General features: G+C 41.4%; 1 protein-coding gene across 19 annotated transcripts in view; it reads right to left on the reverse strand.

The window, feature by feature from the left end:
• The window catches only part of OSBPL6 (oxysterol binding protein like 6), a 215,399-nt gene that overhangs the window by 47,690 nt on the left and 151,317 nt on the right, over positions 1-16,392 (reverse strand). For all 19 annotated transcript variants that reach the window (XM_027556790.1, XM_027556860.1, XM_027556852.1 and 16 more), the window contains 6 exons: positions 13,616-13,738; positions 10,737-10,790; positions 9,569-9,682; positions 9,281-9,451; positions 6,258-6,390; positions 342-445 (listed from right to left, as the gene is read on the reverse strand). In XM_027556790.1, coding sequence (XP_027412591.1) covers positions 342-445; positions 6,258-6,390; positions 9,281-9,451; positions 9,569-9,682; positions 10,737-10,790; positions 13,616-13,738 — 699 coding nt within the window. The remainder of the gene's footprint in view (positions 1-341; positions 446-6,257; positions 6,391-9,280; positions 9,452-9,568; positions 9,683-10,736; positions 10,791-13,615; positions 13,739-16,392) is intronic.

Here is a 16,392-nt window from a genome sequence, read left to right on the forward strand (position 1 = left end):
GGATTAGAGATCTTTGGTGTTTTTCTGCTATATTTGGGTACTTACAGTACCCAAATTATACCTTCATAATTATCATTTCTAATGCAACATAAATGTGGAAGAATGATTCAGATATTCACTTCTAGTTAGTCTGTATTCAAATGTACAACATTTTAAAAAAGACATCTTAACACAATGACACCAAGATTCAAAAAGTTATTAAGAATAGCTCCAGAATATAAGCTAATCTGTATTACAGTTACGTCCCTTTAAATATTGCCTTATATATTCATATAACAATTCAGTAAAAATTCTGAGTGAATATTTTAAGTTCCTTTGACCAGCAGCTATAATATGTTTACCTGCATGTCAGTAAAGTTAGGTGCTGACTGAGTTCTCTGAAGTATTTCCAAATTTTGCAGGAGTTTGCTAAGTTCCACAAGGTTCGACTGGCAGTGTGCAAGGTCTAAAACAGATCAGAAATAAAAATATGTTACAACTGGGCAGGAAGTGGTGGTGATGATAATAACAGGCAGTCTATCCAAATTATGGCAAATATGATCAGGTAGATTTATGTTTAAGGACGACGATACTGGCAAATGAAAGAAAACAGACCCTTCTCTGGTTTAGAACCATAAAACCACTGATAATTTATTGGATGAGTTCAAAACCCACTCTTACAGATGAACAATTAGTGTAGAAAGCTATTAAAAATCTCAGTGAAATTGGGAGATTCTGCTGAGATGGCCTTTGTCACATTAGAAGCACACTCCAGGGAACTTAGTGGTGGTTCAGTTTTGCTGTTAGGAACGTGTCTACCTGCTGTGAAGGTCTTCGTGTGTAGGACTCAGAACCCCTGCACACCCTACAGAGAGCAGGGCAGCAGCAATACACTAGGGGCCAGGCCCCACCCAGGCGCCACCTCTCAGCAGCATCTGCCCTAGGCTGGAGTCTGGGTGAGCTGTTCAAGTGCTGCTGTGGCTCTTCCAGGGAACTCTTGGCCATCAGTGGCCTTTAAATTCCTCAAGAGAGGAAATGACCTAACAGAGGCGGCAGAAGAGAGTACCGAGGAGGCCAGGACCCTTCCATCACTCCCTCCTCATTTCAGGGGAGGCAGCACCATTATACTCCTCCCATTTCCCCCACGAAGAAAATAAAACAAGTGGCTTGGATGGGTAGGAAATACAAAAGATAAAAGGGAAGGGATGAGAGAGAAAAGCAGTACAAAGAAAGAAGGAAGGGGTTGGAGGGAAGAGGAGAAAGAAGATGGTGAAAAGAGACCTCATTTTAACTTGCCTTAAAACTGCATCCATGAGCATGCTGACAGGGACATAGCCTAACACTACCTGTACATTAAGCATTCTATTTGCTAAATTTTACATTCATTCTTCTTTAATAACTGTGATTATTCTATACAAATGGTGTATGTAGGTAGTATAGAGATCTAAAAATGGGGCTTAAAATCCTTTCTAACAGAATGGAAAGAGAATGGATTTGATTGAAGGCAAAAGGATTCAAAACTAAGGGTTGGGAAACATTGATTTATTTTAATTTCTCAGCTGTAGTTTTCTTACCTGTTGAGTGGTAACAGTTAATATTTACTCTCTTACCTTCTTAATGAAAGTAGCAACTGAGAAAATTCTATGAAAACCAGAAACTGTCTTTATGGAATATTAATTGCACTATGTCTAATCATTCTTCTAGAGCCTTAACTTGGAACAAGCCTCACCATTTCTTGACACTTCTATCAGGATGGGGAACACATGTATACCTGTGGTGGATTCGTTTTGATATTTGGCAAAACTAATACAATTTGTAAAGTTTAAAAATAAAATAAAATTTAAAAAAAATATGGAAGAAATGAAATCCCTGGCAGAATTTTACTCCTTGCCTAGGTGTCTGATTGTACATAAGGATTATAAAAATTTACCCAAGACAATAAAAATACCTTTTTAAAAAATCTCTGGAATTTCATTAAATCAAGATTAAATCTATTTTTAGAATCTGGGAAAAAGGCAAAATTATGCCAATAAAGGACTGTTGAGATAGTTTATAATAGTAAAAAATTGAAAATTTAAGTATATACCGGTTTACTTATTTTCTCATCATCCCTACTTTGTCCTAAAAAGAACTCTATCCAATATTCTGTAATAACCTATATGGGAAAAAAATCTGAAAGAGTGAATATATGTATATGTATAACTGAATTGCCTTGCTGAAATGAACATAACATTGTAAGTCAACTATACTCCAACATAAAATAAAAAGTTAAATTAAAAAAATAAAAGAAATATGTTATCCAATTGTGCAATAACTAAATTAAGGTTCCCCGATGGCTCAGTAGGTAAAGAATCTGCCTGCAATGCAGGAGAAACGGATTTGATTCCCGGGTCAGGAAGATCCCCTAAGAAGGAAATGGCAGCTCACTCCAGTATTCTTGCTGGAAAATCCCACACAAAGAGGAGCCTTGTGGACCGCAATCCAAAGGGTGGCAAACTGTCGGACACAACTGATGACTACACACTCAGAGCACATCCAAAGTTATCCATTTACTATTTCATTTGGGTACCGCTGGTTAGGAAGACACTAGGCAACCAGCACAGGGCTAAGCATAGGGAATATAGCGATAAAGTAAGATTTATGGAATTTACATTCTGGTTTAAAGAAAATATATACAATAAATAATCTGTACCTTAAACTATTATGTACCCATTTTAGTGATGGATATACTGGTACACAGGGAAGGCATATAAAATACTAATTCAACATTTTACATCTGTGAGAAAAAATGCTCTCCAAGAGCTAAGAAACTCCCTTACATACTTGAGATATGGATTGACAGACATCCAGACCCATGAATAGCTAACCTCTTTAAGTACTGGAACTATAAATGTTATGGGTTCAAGAAGATGTTACATGATGAACTTCTGAACTGCAACCAACCTCAATGATGGGACTCTCTAAAATGATCAGAATAGACCAAAAACAAAGTGCTGTGGTAGTTCAAGAAAGGGATAGTTACTGTGGTTTGAGGTTGTCAGAGTAGATAAGACAGTAGAAACTTTTGTGGGTCTGGAGGACTGAGAGAGGATTCAGAAAAACAGGAAGATGGAGAAGGGCAGAGCAGTCACAGCAGGTTGAGAAGAACAGCCTGTGCAAAGGCATGGAGGCAGGAACGTGCAAGGACACTCTGGAGATAGCAAGTTCAATTCGGCCTCTGGAAGGCAAGCTTGAAAGGGTAGGCAGGGCAAGAAAGCTTAAAATTGGATGTGAAATGCTGGGCTAAGTAGTTTGGACTACAGCCCAAGTCCACAGAAAACCACTTGAAGACATTTTTGCAAAAAGTTATTTTAAGAAATAGAGGTCTTGAGGGACTATATATTTTATGTAGTGAACAAAGATTTGTCTTTGGGACCAGTAAATGTGGGTTGGCTGGAGTCTGTGGGTTGGCTGGAGCCCCAGCCTCTCCATCAGGGCAGTGCATAACTGGGAAGATTCCTTAACCTCCATGCATTTCACTTTCCTCATCTGCAAAGTGGGGGCAGCAGTAATACATATATCTCATAGCCAAGGGCAATGGAATGATGCCCGCTAAGTGCTGGCACCATCTGTGAACACATCCAAGAGCAGCAGCTCCCCAGGAGCCTCTGAGAGCCACGGAGTCACAGAGCAAGAGAGTGAGGTGCGGTACCAGTCAGAGGCCAGTGAGCAAAGACAGAGCATGAGTTAGCTTGGCAGAAATGGAATTCCAGAGGAAGGCAGATGAGGAGGAGAGGTGGGGGCGGGGTGGGATTCAAAGGAATAACGACCTCAGCCTCCGCGGGATGAACAGGCTGGGAGGGGCAGAGATGACAGAGGTTTCAGGAGTGGTTATGACGGCAGCACCGACAAACACAGGGGAATCCAGGAACTGGGGCGGTTTCCACAGAGGAGACAGAGTTGGTTTTTGACAGGCTGAGAAGAGAGTGTGACCAAGTGCATTAATAAAAGTGTCAACAGTGCAGGAAGTGGCTGGGAATGCAGCACATGCTGCGTACAGAGGTCTGAGATACAGACAGTGTTCGACCTTTTTGAGGGACATACGGTACAGTGATGAAGAGCATACGTTCCGGAGTCAGACCATGAGTCTGAATCCCAGCTCCACCGTCACTAGCTGTGTCAACTTGGTTAAAGTGACCTGACTTCTCTGAGCCTATGTTTTCTCACCTGTAAAGCAGCACTGAGAGGATTAAATGAGTCAATGCATATAAAACCCCTAGAACAGCATCTGCTGCACAAGACGTGACCCATCCTATCAACTGCCACCACGAACACTACCATCTTATCATCACTATCGTCATAATAATAGAGACTGCGGCTGGAAGCGTGCCTGTTGTTTCGGAAGCGCTGAGCATAGTCACTGGAATCAAGCTGATCTGGGTTAGCCCTGCACTCTGCCAAGTACTTGCTGTGTAACATGGACAAGTTACTCGACCTCTCTGAGCTGTGGTTTTCCTATTTAGAAAAATGTGGCTCGTAATTCCTGCTTGGTACTATTGTGAAAACGTATAAAAGACCACATATGTAAAGTACTTAACTCCGTGCCCAACCCACATGAGCACTCAATAAACTGTGCTTATTATTACTGAAGCTAAAAGCAGAATACTCAATCTTGACCATCCCTACAACCAAGGCTGACCAGAGTAGAATCCCAGTGAAACAGAGGAGGAACAACTGGAAAAAAAGGGAAAACTTCACAGGACCTAAAAGCGGAGGCCCATTAGACAAGGTCTTGCAGGGCAGGTCAGAGGACGAGGCTTGAAAACACAGCAGAAATCAGACGGCCTCTTGTTGCCAAGAACACTTTTGCCATAGAGTCATAAGGGCCAAGTCAACTTAGGGGAGAGAAGCTGGAGTCTACAAGCAGGAACAAGGGAAGTGGGAAAGACTTAGGTTGTTCCCAAGAGAAGAGATCATTCCTCCGCTAAATCCTGAAGAAGACAATGGCAGGACGAGGACACAGGTGGAGAGGTCAGGATGGGGAGAAAGGAGGGTCACCCCCAAGGCTGGCGAAAGGGCACAGGGATGGACCACAGAGTATTTAGAAGCACGCAGAGAGACAGAGACATCCCCCACCAGTCACGGGCTTCTTGGCATCAAGGCCAATATCTATTTTGGCCACATGAATGCACTTTTGTCCTGGTGGACAGTCTCCATCTTTTCAACAACGCTGGTGGCCAGGTTGAATGCCACAAGCATGTACAAGGAGGCAAAAAGTAGAGGAGAGGCTGACTGTCTGGCACAGCCGAAGAGGCGAGCGAGTCTTCAGTATGTAGGACAGTGAGTTCAGCTTCTTCCCCAACCTGAAGTTCATAAAGGCAAAGTCAAAGTCATATTTTTCACATAAATATTGAGCTTGGGATGTGGAGAGAACTAATAAAAATGCCGCAGACTTTGACTTCACGCATGTGTAGAGCAAAAAAAAAAATTTGTTTTGGTCAGGGCATGAACACAGATCACCAAATTTCAATTTTTCTAAGTGAGGTCATAAAATAATGTAACATTTCACCATAACTTTATAAAGGAAAAAATTTAATATTAAAAAAAGAGTTAGGCTGAATATCGCCTAAAAATAATTTAAATTAAATCAATTTAGATTTATTAAATACCTGTTATTCTTTTTTCTTTTCGTTTTTGAATGTCAAATGAAAGCCGTCTCACAGACTGGAAATGGTCTGCGGATCCAGTTTGAACCAACATGCTCAAGTTCATGACATGGAAGGAAAAAGCTTCTGCAGGTCAAGAGGCTGAGAGATGGTATAACGAAGGACTTGTGTACTAGTTCAGAGCATTCAGTAACTGATCCAGAGTGGGACACCACCACCAGGTAATGGTGGCTATAAGATGCGGTATAACATGGCTATTTATTGCCGGTAGTTGGGGAACACACACTGTTCTGCAGGCCAGATAGAGCAGCAGAGAAGCAGCCGTGTAAGTGACCTAGGGGACTGTCAGGAGAGAGGGCGGGGGGTGCTCCCAAGGCAGCACTCAGCTGGGTGATTGCCCCCAGGTGCAGGGTGTGGGAGGCTAAGGAAGCCAGAGGAAACTGCTAAGGAAAGGAGCTGAGAGGGCTGCAGTGGGTGGGAGTCAGCGTAAGGGCGAAACCAGATTCAGTAGTTCTGAGGGTGCAGGAGAATGGACAGGAGAGAAACCTGAAAGGTGAGGGACCCACGCAATTTGCCCCTTTTGTGTCCGTCTTGCTGGCTCACCCTGAGAGCCCACACCGGGCATGAACTGACCTTCTGCACACCTGTCCATCTCTTCCGAGTCCTGTAGCCAGGCTGCCACCTTGCTCTGGCCGGTTGTGCAGGTTGCAGGGAGGCTGCTGCTACAGGGCAGAGGGGACTGCCATGGAAAGCTGTTTGGCTGCACCTACAGCGAACAGCAAAATGTGTAGGGTTAGGCAGGAATAGTACATGTAAGTGACTAAAAAGAACACTAGCGTCCTCAAAGCGACATTAAACAAGGGGGGAAAAGGGCAAGCTCAAAATATGTAAGAAGCCTCTTGGCTAAATGTGGTACAAGCTCAGGGGAGTCAAAATTCATAGGTGATAACAACACTCGTTAAGCTGCCGTCTCAACCGTACAATGAAGCGGACAGTGCTTAAGAATGTTATACTTGCAAGGACCTGCCAACTCAAATTTTCAATGGTTTTTAATTACCCACTAAGTTATGGTTGATAGTGTCCTTCTTGTAGTCTTCAACTCACGACTGAAGGCCTTTACTTTTTGAAAGCTCTCTGTACCCTTATGACTAACTCATGGTGTTATCAGCCACTTGTGATTCTTAAATACATTATGCACCAGCAAGCATCCTTTCCATCAAAATATTGAAAACTGCATATTCAGCATGACATTGCATACTGAAAACTGTAACATATAAAATGGCAGTCTTGGGAATTCCCTGGCACTCCAGTGGCGAGGACTTGGCGCTTTCACTGACGGGAGCCTGGGTTCTATCCCTGGCCAGCAAAGTAAGATTCTATAAGCCACACAGCATGGTAAAAAAAAGAGGCAGCCTTGGCAAGTTATAGCTGACAGACTTTCTATTAAAGAGATTCTATGTGAAATAAAGTTGTATGAAGTATGTAGATATTAAAGTGAGTGTGAGAAATACTCCAAGAAAAAAGCAGAAACTTATTCCCCTAAACCTCAAAAAATTTTAAAACTCCATACTTGACTTTAATATTCAATTACAACTGATTGTGTCTCTTGTAAATCATTATGAAGTGAAGGATGCGCATGCTTAGCAAACCCAGATTTATTTATCACCCGCACAGGGCCACAAAGCAATTAACATTCTGGAATCTCATTATTTGATGCCTAGAAAGCAAGCAAAGTGATAAAAAGCTCTTTTCACTCTTTATTGCATTTTGATAAATGCAATGGAAATCTTTCACTGAGTTAGATCTTAGAGGTATGTCGTTTGTAATGAGAGCAATACATCTATGAAAACCAGAGCTGAAGCCCTTTCTTATTCCAAGGCAAACAATGGGGAGGATTTGGTTTCAGTTCTCCAGTCTCAGATGTCACCCAAGTTATTTAATACATAACACAAGAGATGAAAATAATGCATCTTTTGTCAACACTCTGTGCCAAAGACACAGGCAGAATCTGGAAGAACCAAATGATTAAATATGTATATATATTTAATATCCATCTAGAATACATTTCTTGTTTAACTTGGACTAACTCTGGGATTCATTCCACTTTGTGATGAGAACACAGGAAGCCCAGAGAATCTTGGGGACTATCTTGAACATCTTGTGTGTGTTACTCAGTAAGTGCCCTGTTCCCTAATAACCCCGATTTACTGATTCATTAGTCCTCTGGAGAAGGAAATGGCAACCCACTCCAGTATTCTTGCCTGAAAAATCCCACAGAGGAGCCTGGCAGGCTACATAGTCCATGGGGTCACAAAAGAGTTGGACATGACTTAGTGACTAACAACAATTGATTCATTTCCTTATATTTCAGAAGTAGTTAGTATTAGGGTTAATCCAACACCCTGTTTCTAGGAGAGAGATTTTCCAGAATGAAATATGTCTGAGAGCCTTGTGAAATACTGGGTTAGTCAAAAAGTTCTTTTGGGTGTTTCTGTAGGATGTTATGGAAAAACCTGAATGAATTGTTGGGTCAACCAAATATGATTAACAGGATTTAACAAAAATTACTTAAGTAATTTCCATCAAAACAGCAATAGCTAAATACAACTGTATTTAATTTAATCTGATTTGATGAGTCTTCCAGTTACCCCATGAGGTTTTTCAATGCTTTGTAAGGAAACTTGGATATATGTTAGTCCATACATCCCTATGTAGGAAAACAGAGAAAAGCAGAACCTTCACTGAAACGCACTTAAACTCAGTTCCCTGTGGCAGCCAGTTGTTCACAGATGTCTCTATTCTCAATATCAGGTGCCAAGTAAGAAACTGGAAGAATCCTGGGTAGTGCAATGTGGCTATGGTTCAGAAAACCTAATTATTGCAGCAAAGGCAAAAACAGCTCTCTCCCTGTTCCACTGACTTAACCTTGGTTTTTAACAGGCAACACCTCTAGTGTTTCAACACAGAAAAAAACAGCCCAAAGAATAGCTTCAGCCTCCCTTAATCTGGTACAATGGAAAAGACACTGATTTTGGAAACAAAGATGAAGAGTCAGATGGAGCTGAGATGAAGACTCAGCTGATAATATCTTCTGGAAAAATTCTTAACTGTCTCTGAGCTTTGGCTATATTAAAGACTAGAGATGAATGAATGTCCAACGCTTAACACAGTGCCTAGTCTCAAATAGGCCACTACTTATATTACTGTCGCAATCTCTAGCCCACTTGCCTTATCATGGGAAAATTCACTGGTCTCTTTCGTGGTCATGTATATATTACAGCTCAAGGCAAAAAAGCAAGTTTCATTCTGAAAACACTGTGGTCTTCTTATTACCACCCAGGAAGACATTGATTTCTAGGTGTTGATTAACCAAATGTTCACTCTACTCTCTAATATGCTTATAAAGCCATGTAAAATTAAGATGTAGTCCATTCATAGGAAAAGTAACTGTTAATTCTCTTGGTGATCCACATTTCCATCTAATCTATTCTATACTTGTAATTAACTTTGATGCTAAATGGCATCAAAGTTGTCTTCTGAGAGTTAGTTTACAAAGCCAACCTTCTCCTCCTGGTTTGTCAAATGAGACTCCGTAAATATGTCTGCATAATCTTCCAAGCAATTTCTGGGCTGACTTTTACATAACGAAGTCATACCTTTCCATCCACAACTGAAACATTAGCAGCTGGTGAGGATTCAGCTGTGGAGGTTGAAGGAAATATGTGAAAACTAGCATCTCGTGGTGATCTCACAATTTCATTCTGCCGATACAATCGATGATGGCGCAGTTTGGAGACCCATGCATCAAACCAGTCCTGGGATTTCACCTACAACAATTGAAAAAGAGGAACAGGTAATGGTGAAGCCAATCTCCTGTCTATCCACTAGTCTAGGCAAATGATTTCCCCAGATATTGGCAGAGAAACCTCGAAAGGCATCTTTACCTTCAAATGATAGATGTGTTCTTCTGTGTCAAGGTCTATTCTCCGAGCTTTCTTTTTAATTGACATGACAGAGAGTCCCACATCGATGCTTCCATGGACCTTCCCTTTTTGGATCTGAAATCAAAAGACTGGTTAAAAGGCTGGAAGGGTATGTGATCTGATGTGTTTCTGTACTGAAGTGAGCTTAATGTAAACTCTCATTTACCTACAGGAGATGGAAGATCACACCTCCTGAACAAAGAGGAAATGGATAAGGTTCTGAAGTTAAGGTCCTCAATTTGAGGACAGCTGAAGTTGCAGTGACTTCATGCCAATTTCAATAAGTAAGACTATTCATCTCATTCTTGTTTTGGTGTAACTATAATGTCAATTCTTTGTAATTCTAGATTACACAGTTTATATCCTAAGATACTTTTTCTGATTCCTAAAATAACTATGGTCCATCTTTGACCTACAACCCCAAACATACCCAAGTAATCAGCTAGCAGACAGCCGCAGGGTAGAAATGGGCAGTTGGGACTGAGTGCACAGAGCAGTCAGCTCATCTTCTGGTTGCCCTCATCTGATCAAGGACACACAGCTGACTCATGAAGGAGCTAGGGTCAGAACTGAAATCTAAGCCCTCTGTTATTTCTCCCACACACAATGATAAGAAGGAGAGCGTTTTCCAGTTTTGCATGCAAACAATAACTTTTGGTATTAAAGAAAAGTAATTTGGAATAATTTTAGAGCTGGGATGCTCAAGATAAAGGAATGTATGAAACAGAAATGCAGTCCATAGATAAGTCTTAAAAAAACATCAGTAAGAACACATGCTAAATCTCAGAAAAAGCACATAAAGCATAGTTTACTGAGAAATGCAGGGAAAAAAGTCTACTTGAGTTTTCTAAGACAGAAAGGGTGATTGTTGTTAGTTGGTGACTTTTAGGTTTAAGCTTCTGTTTTTAACAGCATACATTACAACAGTTAAATTTTCATGCGGCAGTTTGAGATTTTATGCTAGTTTGAACATAAGCATAAAACACACCTTCCATGCAACATGGAAGTTTGGTAGGTTGTTAAGTCTTACAGGCACAGAAACACATAGAAAACTATGGCACAATACTTGTACACTGCGGTGCTGACTCACTTCAAGCAGAATTCGAAACCAATCTTTTTGTCTACTTACATCAAGTGGTGCCTTTGAATACTTTAACATTCCATTATCCAGGACAAAAAAACGCTGCAACAACCAAACAGTCCCCAGTTACTATCAGTATTTTTAATTACATAAAACATTCACAAGTGTGGGTCTAATATTGCTTGGTACTTAGTAATCAATACGTTTGACCATTTCCATGTATTTGAATTTAGTGCACCTGGCCACAGCCAGTCACATGAAATGGTAAGGAAATCTGAGCTCATAGGGTTCTTTTACACATAATCCAATGGGGATGAACTCTTTCACCGCAGTTTTTCTTGTCTTTTCTTTTTGGCTGTACCGCACAGCTTGTGGGGTCTCAGTTCCCTGACCAGGGACTGAACCTGGGCCACAGCACTGAAAGTGCTGAATTCTAACCAGTGGACCACAGGGATCTCCCCCATCACCACGGTTTTTCTTAATGGGGGTGACTTCAGAGCCTATATCTAGGACTTTCTGAATAAACTACACTTGGGTGTTTTTCAAAGTAAGAAATGAGAATAAACTGAGTTAGGTCACAGTGATTCCGTGAGGAACTTGACTAACTGTTTACTTTTCCACCTTGGAGGTCAATTCTTGACTTTCCCTAGCTACCACCGATAATTCTGAAAATACCCAGGTCTGTAAATAGAAGCCAGTGGACTGGAGCTATGAATAATGAATTATCTGGAAAGTTTAAAAAGTAGCCTTATCAATATGCTTGCATCTCCACTTAGAAAAGTACTTCCATTTCACTATTAGTAAAGCAGATTAAAAATTATTTCTAAACTCTCTTAAGGGGGAATAAATATATATACGTGGAGTGGTTTCTGTCTCTTCCAAGATACTCCTGGTCCAGTCCAAATGAATCTAGCTATTTTTGATCCACAAACCTCAGGAGCTCTTTGTGGTTTATTTCCTTTCCATGGACAATTGACAGGAGCACAAACAGCTCCCATGACCTAGTCACACAACGGGTCCAGGGTCCGCTAGTCTCCACAGATGCAGGTAAATTACTGTGGCTGGTAAACTACTCGGCTGGGAAGTTTTTATGTGACTTAGGAACTGTAGGCTGCTGAGGTGACAGGCAGTCGGGCCTGCAGACACCCTATACACAACTCACAGAAGGCCAGTGTAACCCCTTTGTTACAGATCTAGGGGGCAACAAGTAAGCACCGCAAGAAAGGATCTCTACAGCTGAAAACTACTTGATTTTTTGATGGCCTATGACTTGGGCAATCAAATGGACTGATGCTTGAATAAATACAGGATCACAGACCAGGAGCAAAGGAGACGCAAGGGAGGACGTACTTCTGCTCATGTAGTAAAATTTTCTAAGGGAAGATCCAGAGACAGCTGCTGCTGAACCACAGCCTGCTGAAACATGCACTGAGAGTGCGAAATTAAAGTCAGCAATTCAGATAAATGTGTTTCTTTGACCCCTTTCTTCTATTTTTCCATTTCTATCTATCAAAGAATTCTAGCAGAGATAACCTATAGGATGGTCATGGGGAGGAGATAAGCAAGGCCATTGATTTGAGGAACTGCAAAGTGGGAAGGTCAGAATGAAAGGCAAAGGTACTTCCAGGAAGGTGTAAGGCCAGTTGGCCAAAATCCAAGAGAGATCAAGGGTGGAGAGAGATTCCTGGTACTGGTATAATATTATGGGTTCGAGGAGACTGCCAAGGTTTCTGACAAGTGAGAAAGAAGAAGACTCTTTGATTTGCTTTTATCCCAACCTCAGAGATGGGGAGTTGAGGCAACATTTCCCATCTGTTAATTTTTAAGTCCTTTCCTTAATTTGCAAAAAATACATTTCCTTAAGGACGTTATAATCCATAACCTCCATTTTTGAGCCAATGGGCAGCAACCACCACTCCATTTGCACCCCCAAATCCATCTGCCTTGAGATGAAATCCATCAGCACATGTAGCAAGTAATGAACCTGTTCTTCCAGTGATTCTAGATAGATCCTGGTGGTCTATCCAAAGGCTTGTCTTGAAAACAGAGTACAGCTTGCTTCTCCTAAGTGTCCAGAATTCTTGCTACTCAGGTCATTGCAACAATACAGTGCAAAATATTTTCTCCATAATTAAAACTGGAAGATGGAAAAATTATGTGGAGTTGGGGAGAGAGGAATACACCATATATATTAAAGGGCAGTAGACAAACTTCCAAGACAAGTGATTTTCCATCTTTAGTTTGCACTGGCAAACAATAATTCTAGGAATTTACTCCAAGAACTTAAATGGAAATTAATGTATAAGAATCTTCATCACAACATCATACAGTAAAAAATCAGACACATGTACACACATGAAAATAGAAATTGGCTCAGTAGTGGTGGGATATATAGCATAAATCCATCTGATGAAATACATGCATGAATTTGAAGCAGCTTAGAATTATAAGAATATTTAATAAGAACATATTTATCCTAATTTAAGTTTAAAAAGCAGAGTACACAACAGTATGTCTAAACTGGATTTTAAATATCATGTAAAATATTTTTTCTCTGCTTACAGACATTACAGAACTCTGACTTAAATAGATACGATAGGTTGCAGCTTTATGGTTAAAATAAGGCTGTGAAGTGAAGTCACTCAGTTGTGTCTGACTCTTTGCTACCCTATGGACACCAGGCTCCTCCGTCCATGGGATTTTCTAGGCAAGGATACTGGAATGGGTTGCCATTTCCTTCTCCAGGGAATCTTCCCGACCCAGGGATCGAACCCAGGTCTCCCTCATTGTAGACACACGCTTTACCATCTGAGCCACCAGGGAAGTAAATAAAGCTGTATAACCACTTAGTGACACCAAGTAAGAGCCTCTCTAATTATGAAGATGATATGAAGATGAAATGAAGATGAATGTGATGAAAATGTTACCTTGTGCCAGCCTTTTAAAGGCCATTTTCTCTTCTTTAGCATAAAACCTTCATGTTTGTCTGGTCTCTGGACATTGGTTTGGCCTATTTTCAGTCCTTCTATAATTTCCCAGCTGTCAGCTTCCTAAGAGAAAAGAAGAAAAACAAATCACATATTTCTCAGTGTTTGACGACACACTTAAAGCAAATTCCTAGGTAGAAGTTGCTTTTGAAACAGCACTCAACCCATCAGAAGTATGAACATCATTCTGGAGCGTTCTGTAACATCACACACAGCTATGCACTTATAACTGAAGTGAGAGCAAGTTCCTGGGTATACCTGGAGGAATGCAGGCCATCAGAAATGAGCTGGACAGAGGTGAAGTCTGGGGTAGAATGGTTTTGACTGCCTGCACTCACAAGATTTAAAATGCACTTTTCCAGGCAGTTCATCTCTGGGGACAGAGGCACATTAAAGTTTTAAAATAAGATCATTTTGATGAAACATGTTCAATTAGCGTGTGGGCCTGGCTTTCTGTAGAAATGAAAAGGCTGCAGCAGCCTAAGTGGCCCACAACCTGTTAGGCTGAAGAGCAGCGCTGTGGGCATCTGTTTCCTCTTGGTGAGGCTGCTGACATTTCCGAGTGAGCATAAAATGCCCCGCTTGCCAAATACCCACCCAGAAGTAAGTGCTTTTGAAGACACACGTTGTGAGAAACACACACCTTTGGGAGCCCGTGGAAAGAACGCCCGACTGCACAGCCAAAAATCTGAGCTTCTAGAGTCCATATTATCACCCTCCTCTGTTAAAAACAGACTCAATCATGGTTTCCTCTTCCATAAGATATGTTCTGTTCATCTATGTTGTTTTTTAAAAAAGCTTTTAAAATGAGTTGTCAGTATTTAAAAATCAGAGGATTTCAGACTTTAAAAATCCAGATTTCTAGTGTTTGTGGAAGCCTAAGATCTGGCAACATTGGTCCTGCCCTGGGGGATGGCAGCCTGCCTTCAGTCTGCCACAGTTCCCCTGGGTCTGCTTCCATGTTGGACAGCTGCTGTGTAGCAACATCTTGGGCTTTAAAATCCCCAGACCAGGTAATTTCCAAGGACCCAGGCAGCTCTATAGTAATTGCTGACCTGGCAAACACTCGTGTTCTAGATCTCAGGCTTGGGGCTCACTCAAGCAGAAGTAGAGGCAGGAACAATGAGGTCACATCGCATGCATGACTGCTGCAATCCTGCCCATGGAGCAGGGAAGCAAAATCTCTCAGCACAACCTGCTTGGCCACCTCAGCTCTGGAAAGCTGGATGCAGCTTCACGGATCAGGGCAGGCCTCTCTGCAAAACGAACTAACCAAAACTGACTCAGGAAGCTGCCTTCTGAGGGGTGTCCTATCAGCAATCTTCTTTAGACTACAGCACAGAGGCTTCAGCAGGAATGGCAAGGGGTTCTATCTTAGGGCAGATGGACTTGCCAGCCCAGGGTCTGGGTGGTGGCTGTCCAGAGTCTGCTGAAGGACTGTGAGGCTCTGACAGGACCCAGGGGCCAAGGGCCATAGTCAGTTCCTGACATCAGCCACGGAGATGGGAGGGGAGAGGGCTGCCTATTTACCATCCATGCCTCTTTCTTCTGTCTTCTCCTTTCATCTCAGAAGCTGCTTGCCCTCTGCTGTGTGCTTAGTAGCTCAGTTGTGTCCGACTCTTTGAGACCCTGTGGACTGTAGCCTGCCAGGCTCCTCTGTCTATGTGGATTCTCCAGGCAAGAAAACTGGAGTGGGTTGCCATGCTCTCCTCCAGGGGATCTTTCCACCCCAGGCATCAAATCTAGGTCTCTCATATTGCAGGCAGATTCTGTACCATCTGAGCCACCAGGGAAGCCCACTTGCTCTATGGCTGAGTCAAATCTATGTTTAAGTCCAAATACGTGTAAATGGAGTGGGATTTTCACAGAAAATTGTTTCCAGGAGATGTGGCTGAACATTGCTTCATGCTAACATCATTAAGCCTAGGAGATACTCCTGGCTTCTGAAGCCAGCACCATGCTTCAGCATCTGACTGAAGCCCAAGCCCACAACCACCACCACCCCTGAGAACTAATCCAAGATCACTGCCATTTCTCCATCTTCTTGGTCATCTCTGAGGGCGCCTAGTGAATGAACTATTAATACATCCCTCACAGAAATGCAGCTACCGGTCTTTATCTGGTGACATTAAGAACCTTTTAAAGGAGCTGTAAACTTCCCTGTACACAAGAAAACAACCTACAAAGTGATTCTCTACCTAAGTACTGTCAGAAACTGCGATTGATTTGGTCAGAACCGTTAATTAGATATGGTAATTAAAAAAAATATTTCTTTCTAAATAAATCCACTGCCTACCTAAAAAAAAAAACAAAAAACTTCTGATGAGACAATTTGGCTCTGTATCCTATTTTTAGGACAATAAAAGGCACTGTCATCAGGAGTGCAAAGCACAGTTCTTTGGTATATTCATTTTTAAATACTGAACTGCAATTCAATCCAGGTGAGCACTGCTTATAAATAATGAGAGAATAATAGAAGAAAATAGAAGGTTCTTGTACAAAGTCCAGTTATCTTTGCTTTTCACTCCCATCAGCGAAGCAGATAAAAATGATTGCTTTTTATTCCATAAAATTAATAGATTTCTATACATTTCTTTTAGAAAGCCTTAATGTAATCAAGAAATTAAAAGAATAACTCTCTACATATGTGTACCTATATTCATGAACACTATCTCTGGTCTTAGAGAGATATCAGCTGTATTTAATGATATTTCTAT

The sequence above is a fragment of the Bos indicus x Bos taurus genome, chromosome 2 (genome assembly GCF_003369695.1).
Source record: "Bos indicus x Bos taurus breed Angus x Brahman F1 hybrid chromosome 2, Bos_hybrid_MaternalHap_v2.0, whole genome shotgun sequence".
NCBI classification, from domain to species: Eukaryota; Metazoa; Chordata; class Mammalia; order Artiodactyla; family Bovidae; genus Bos; species Bos indicus x Bos taurus.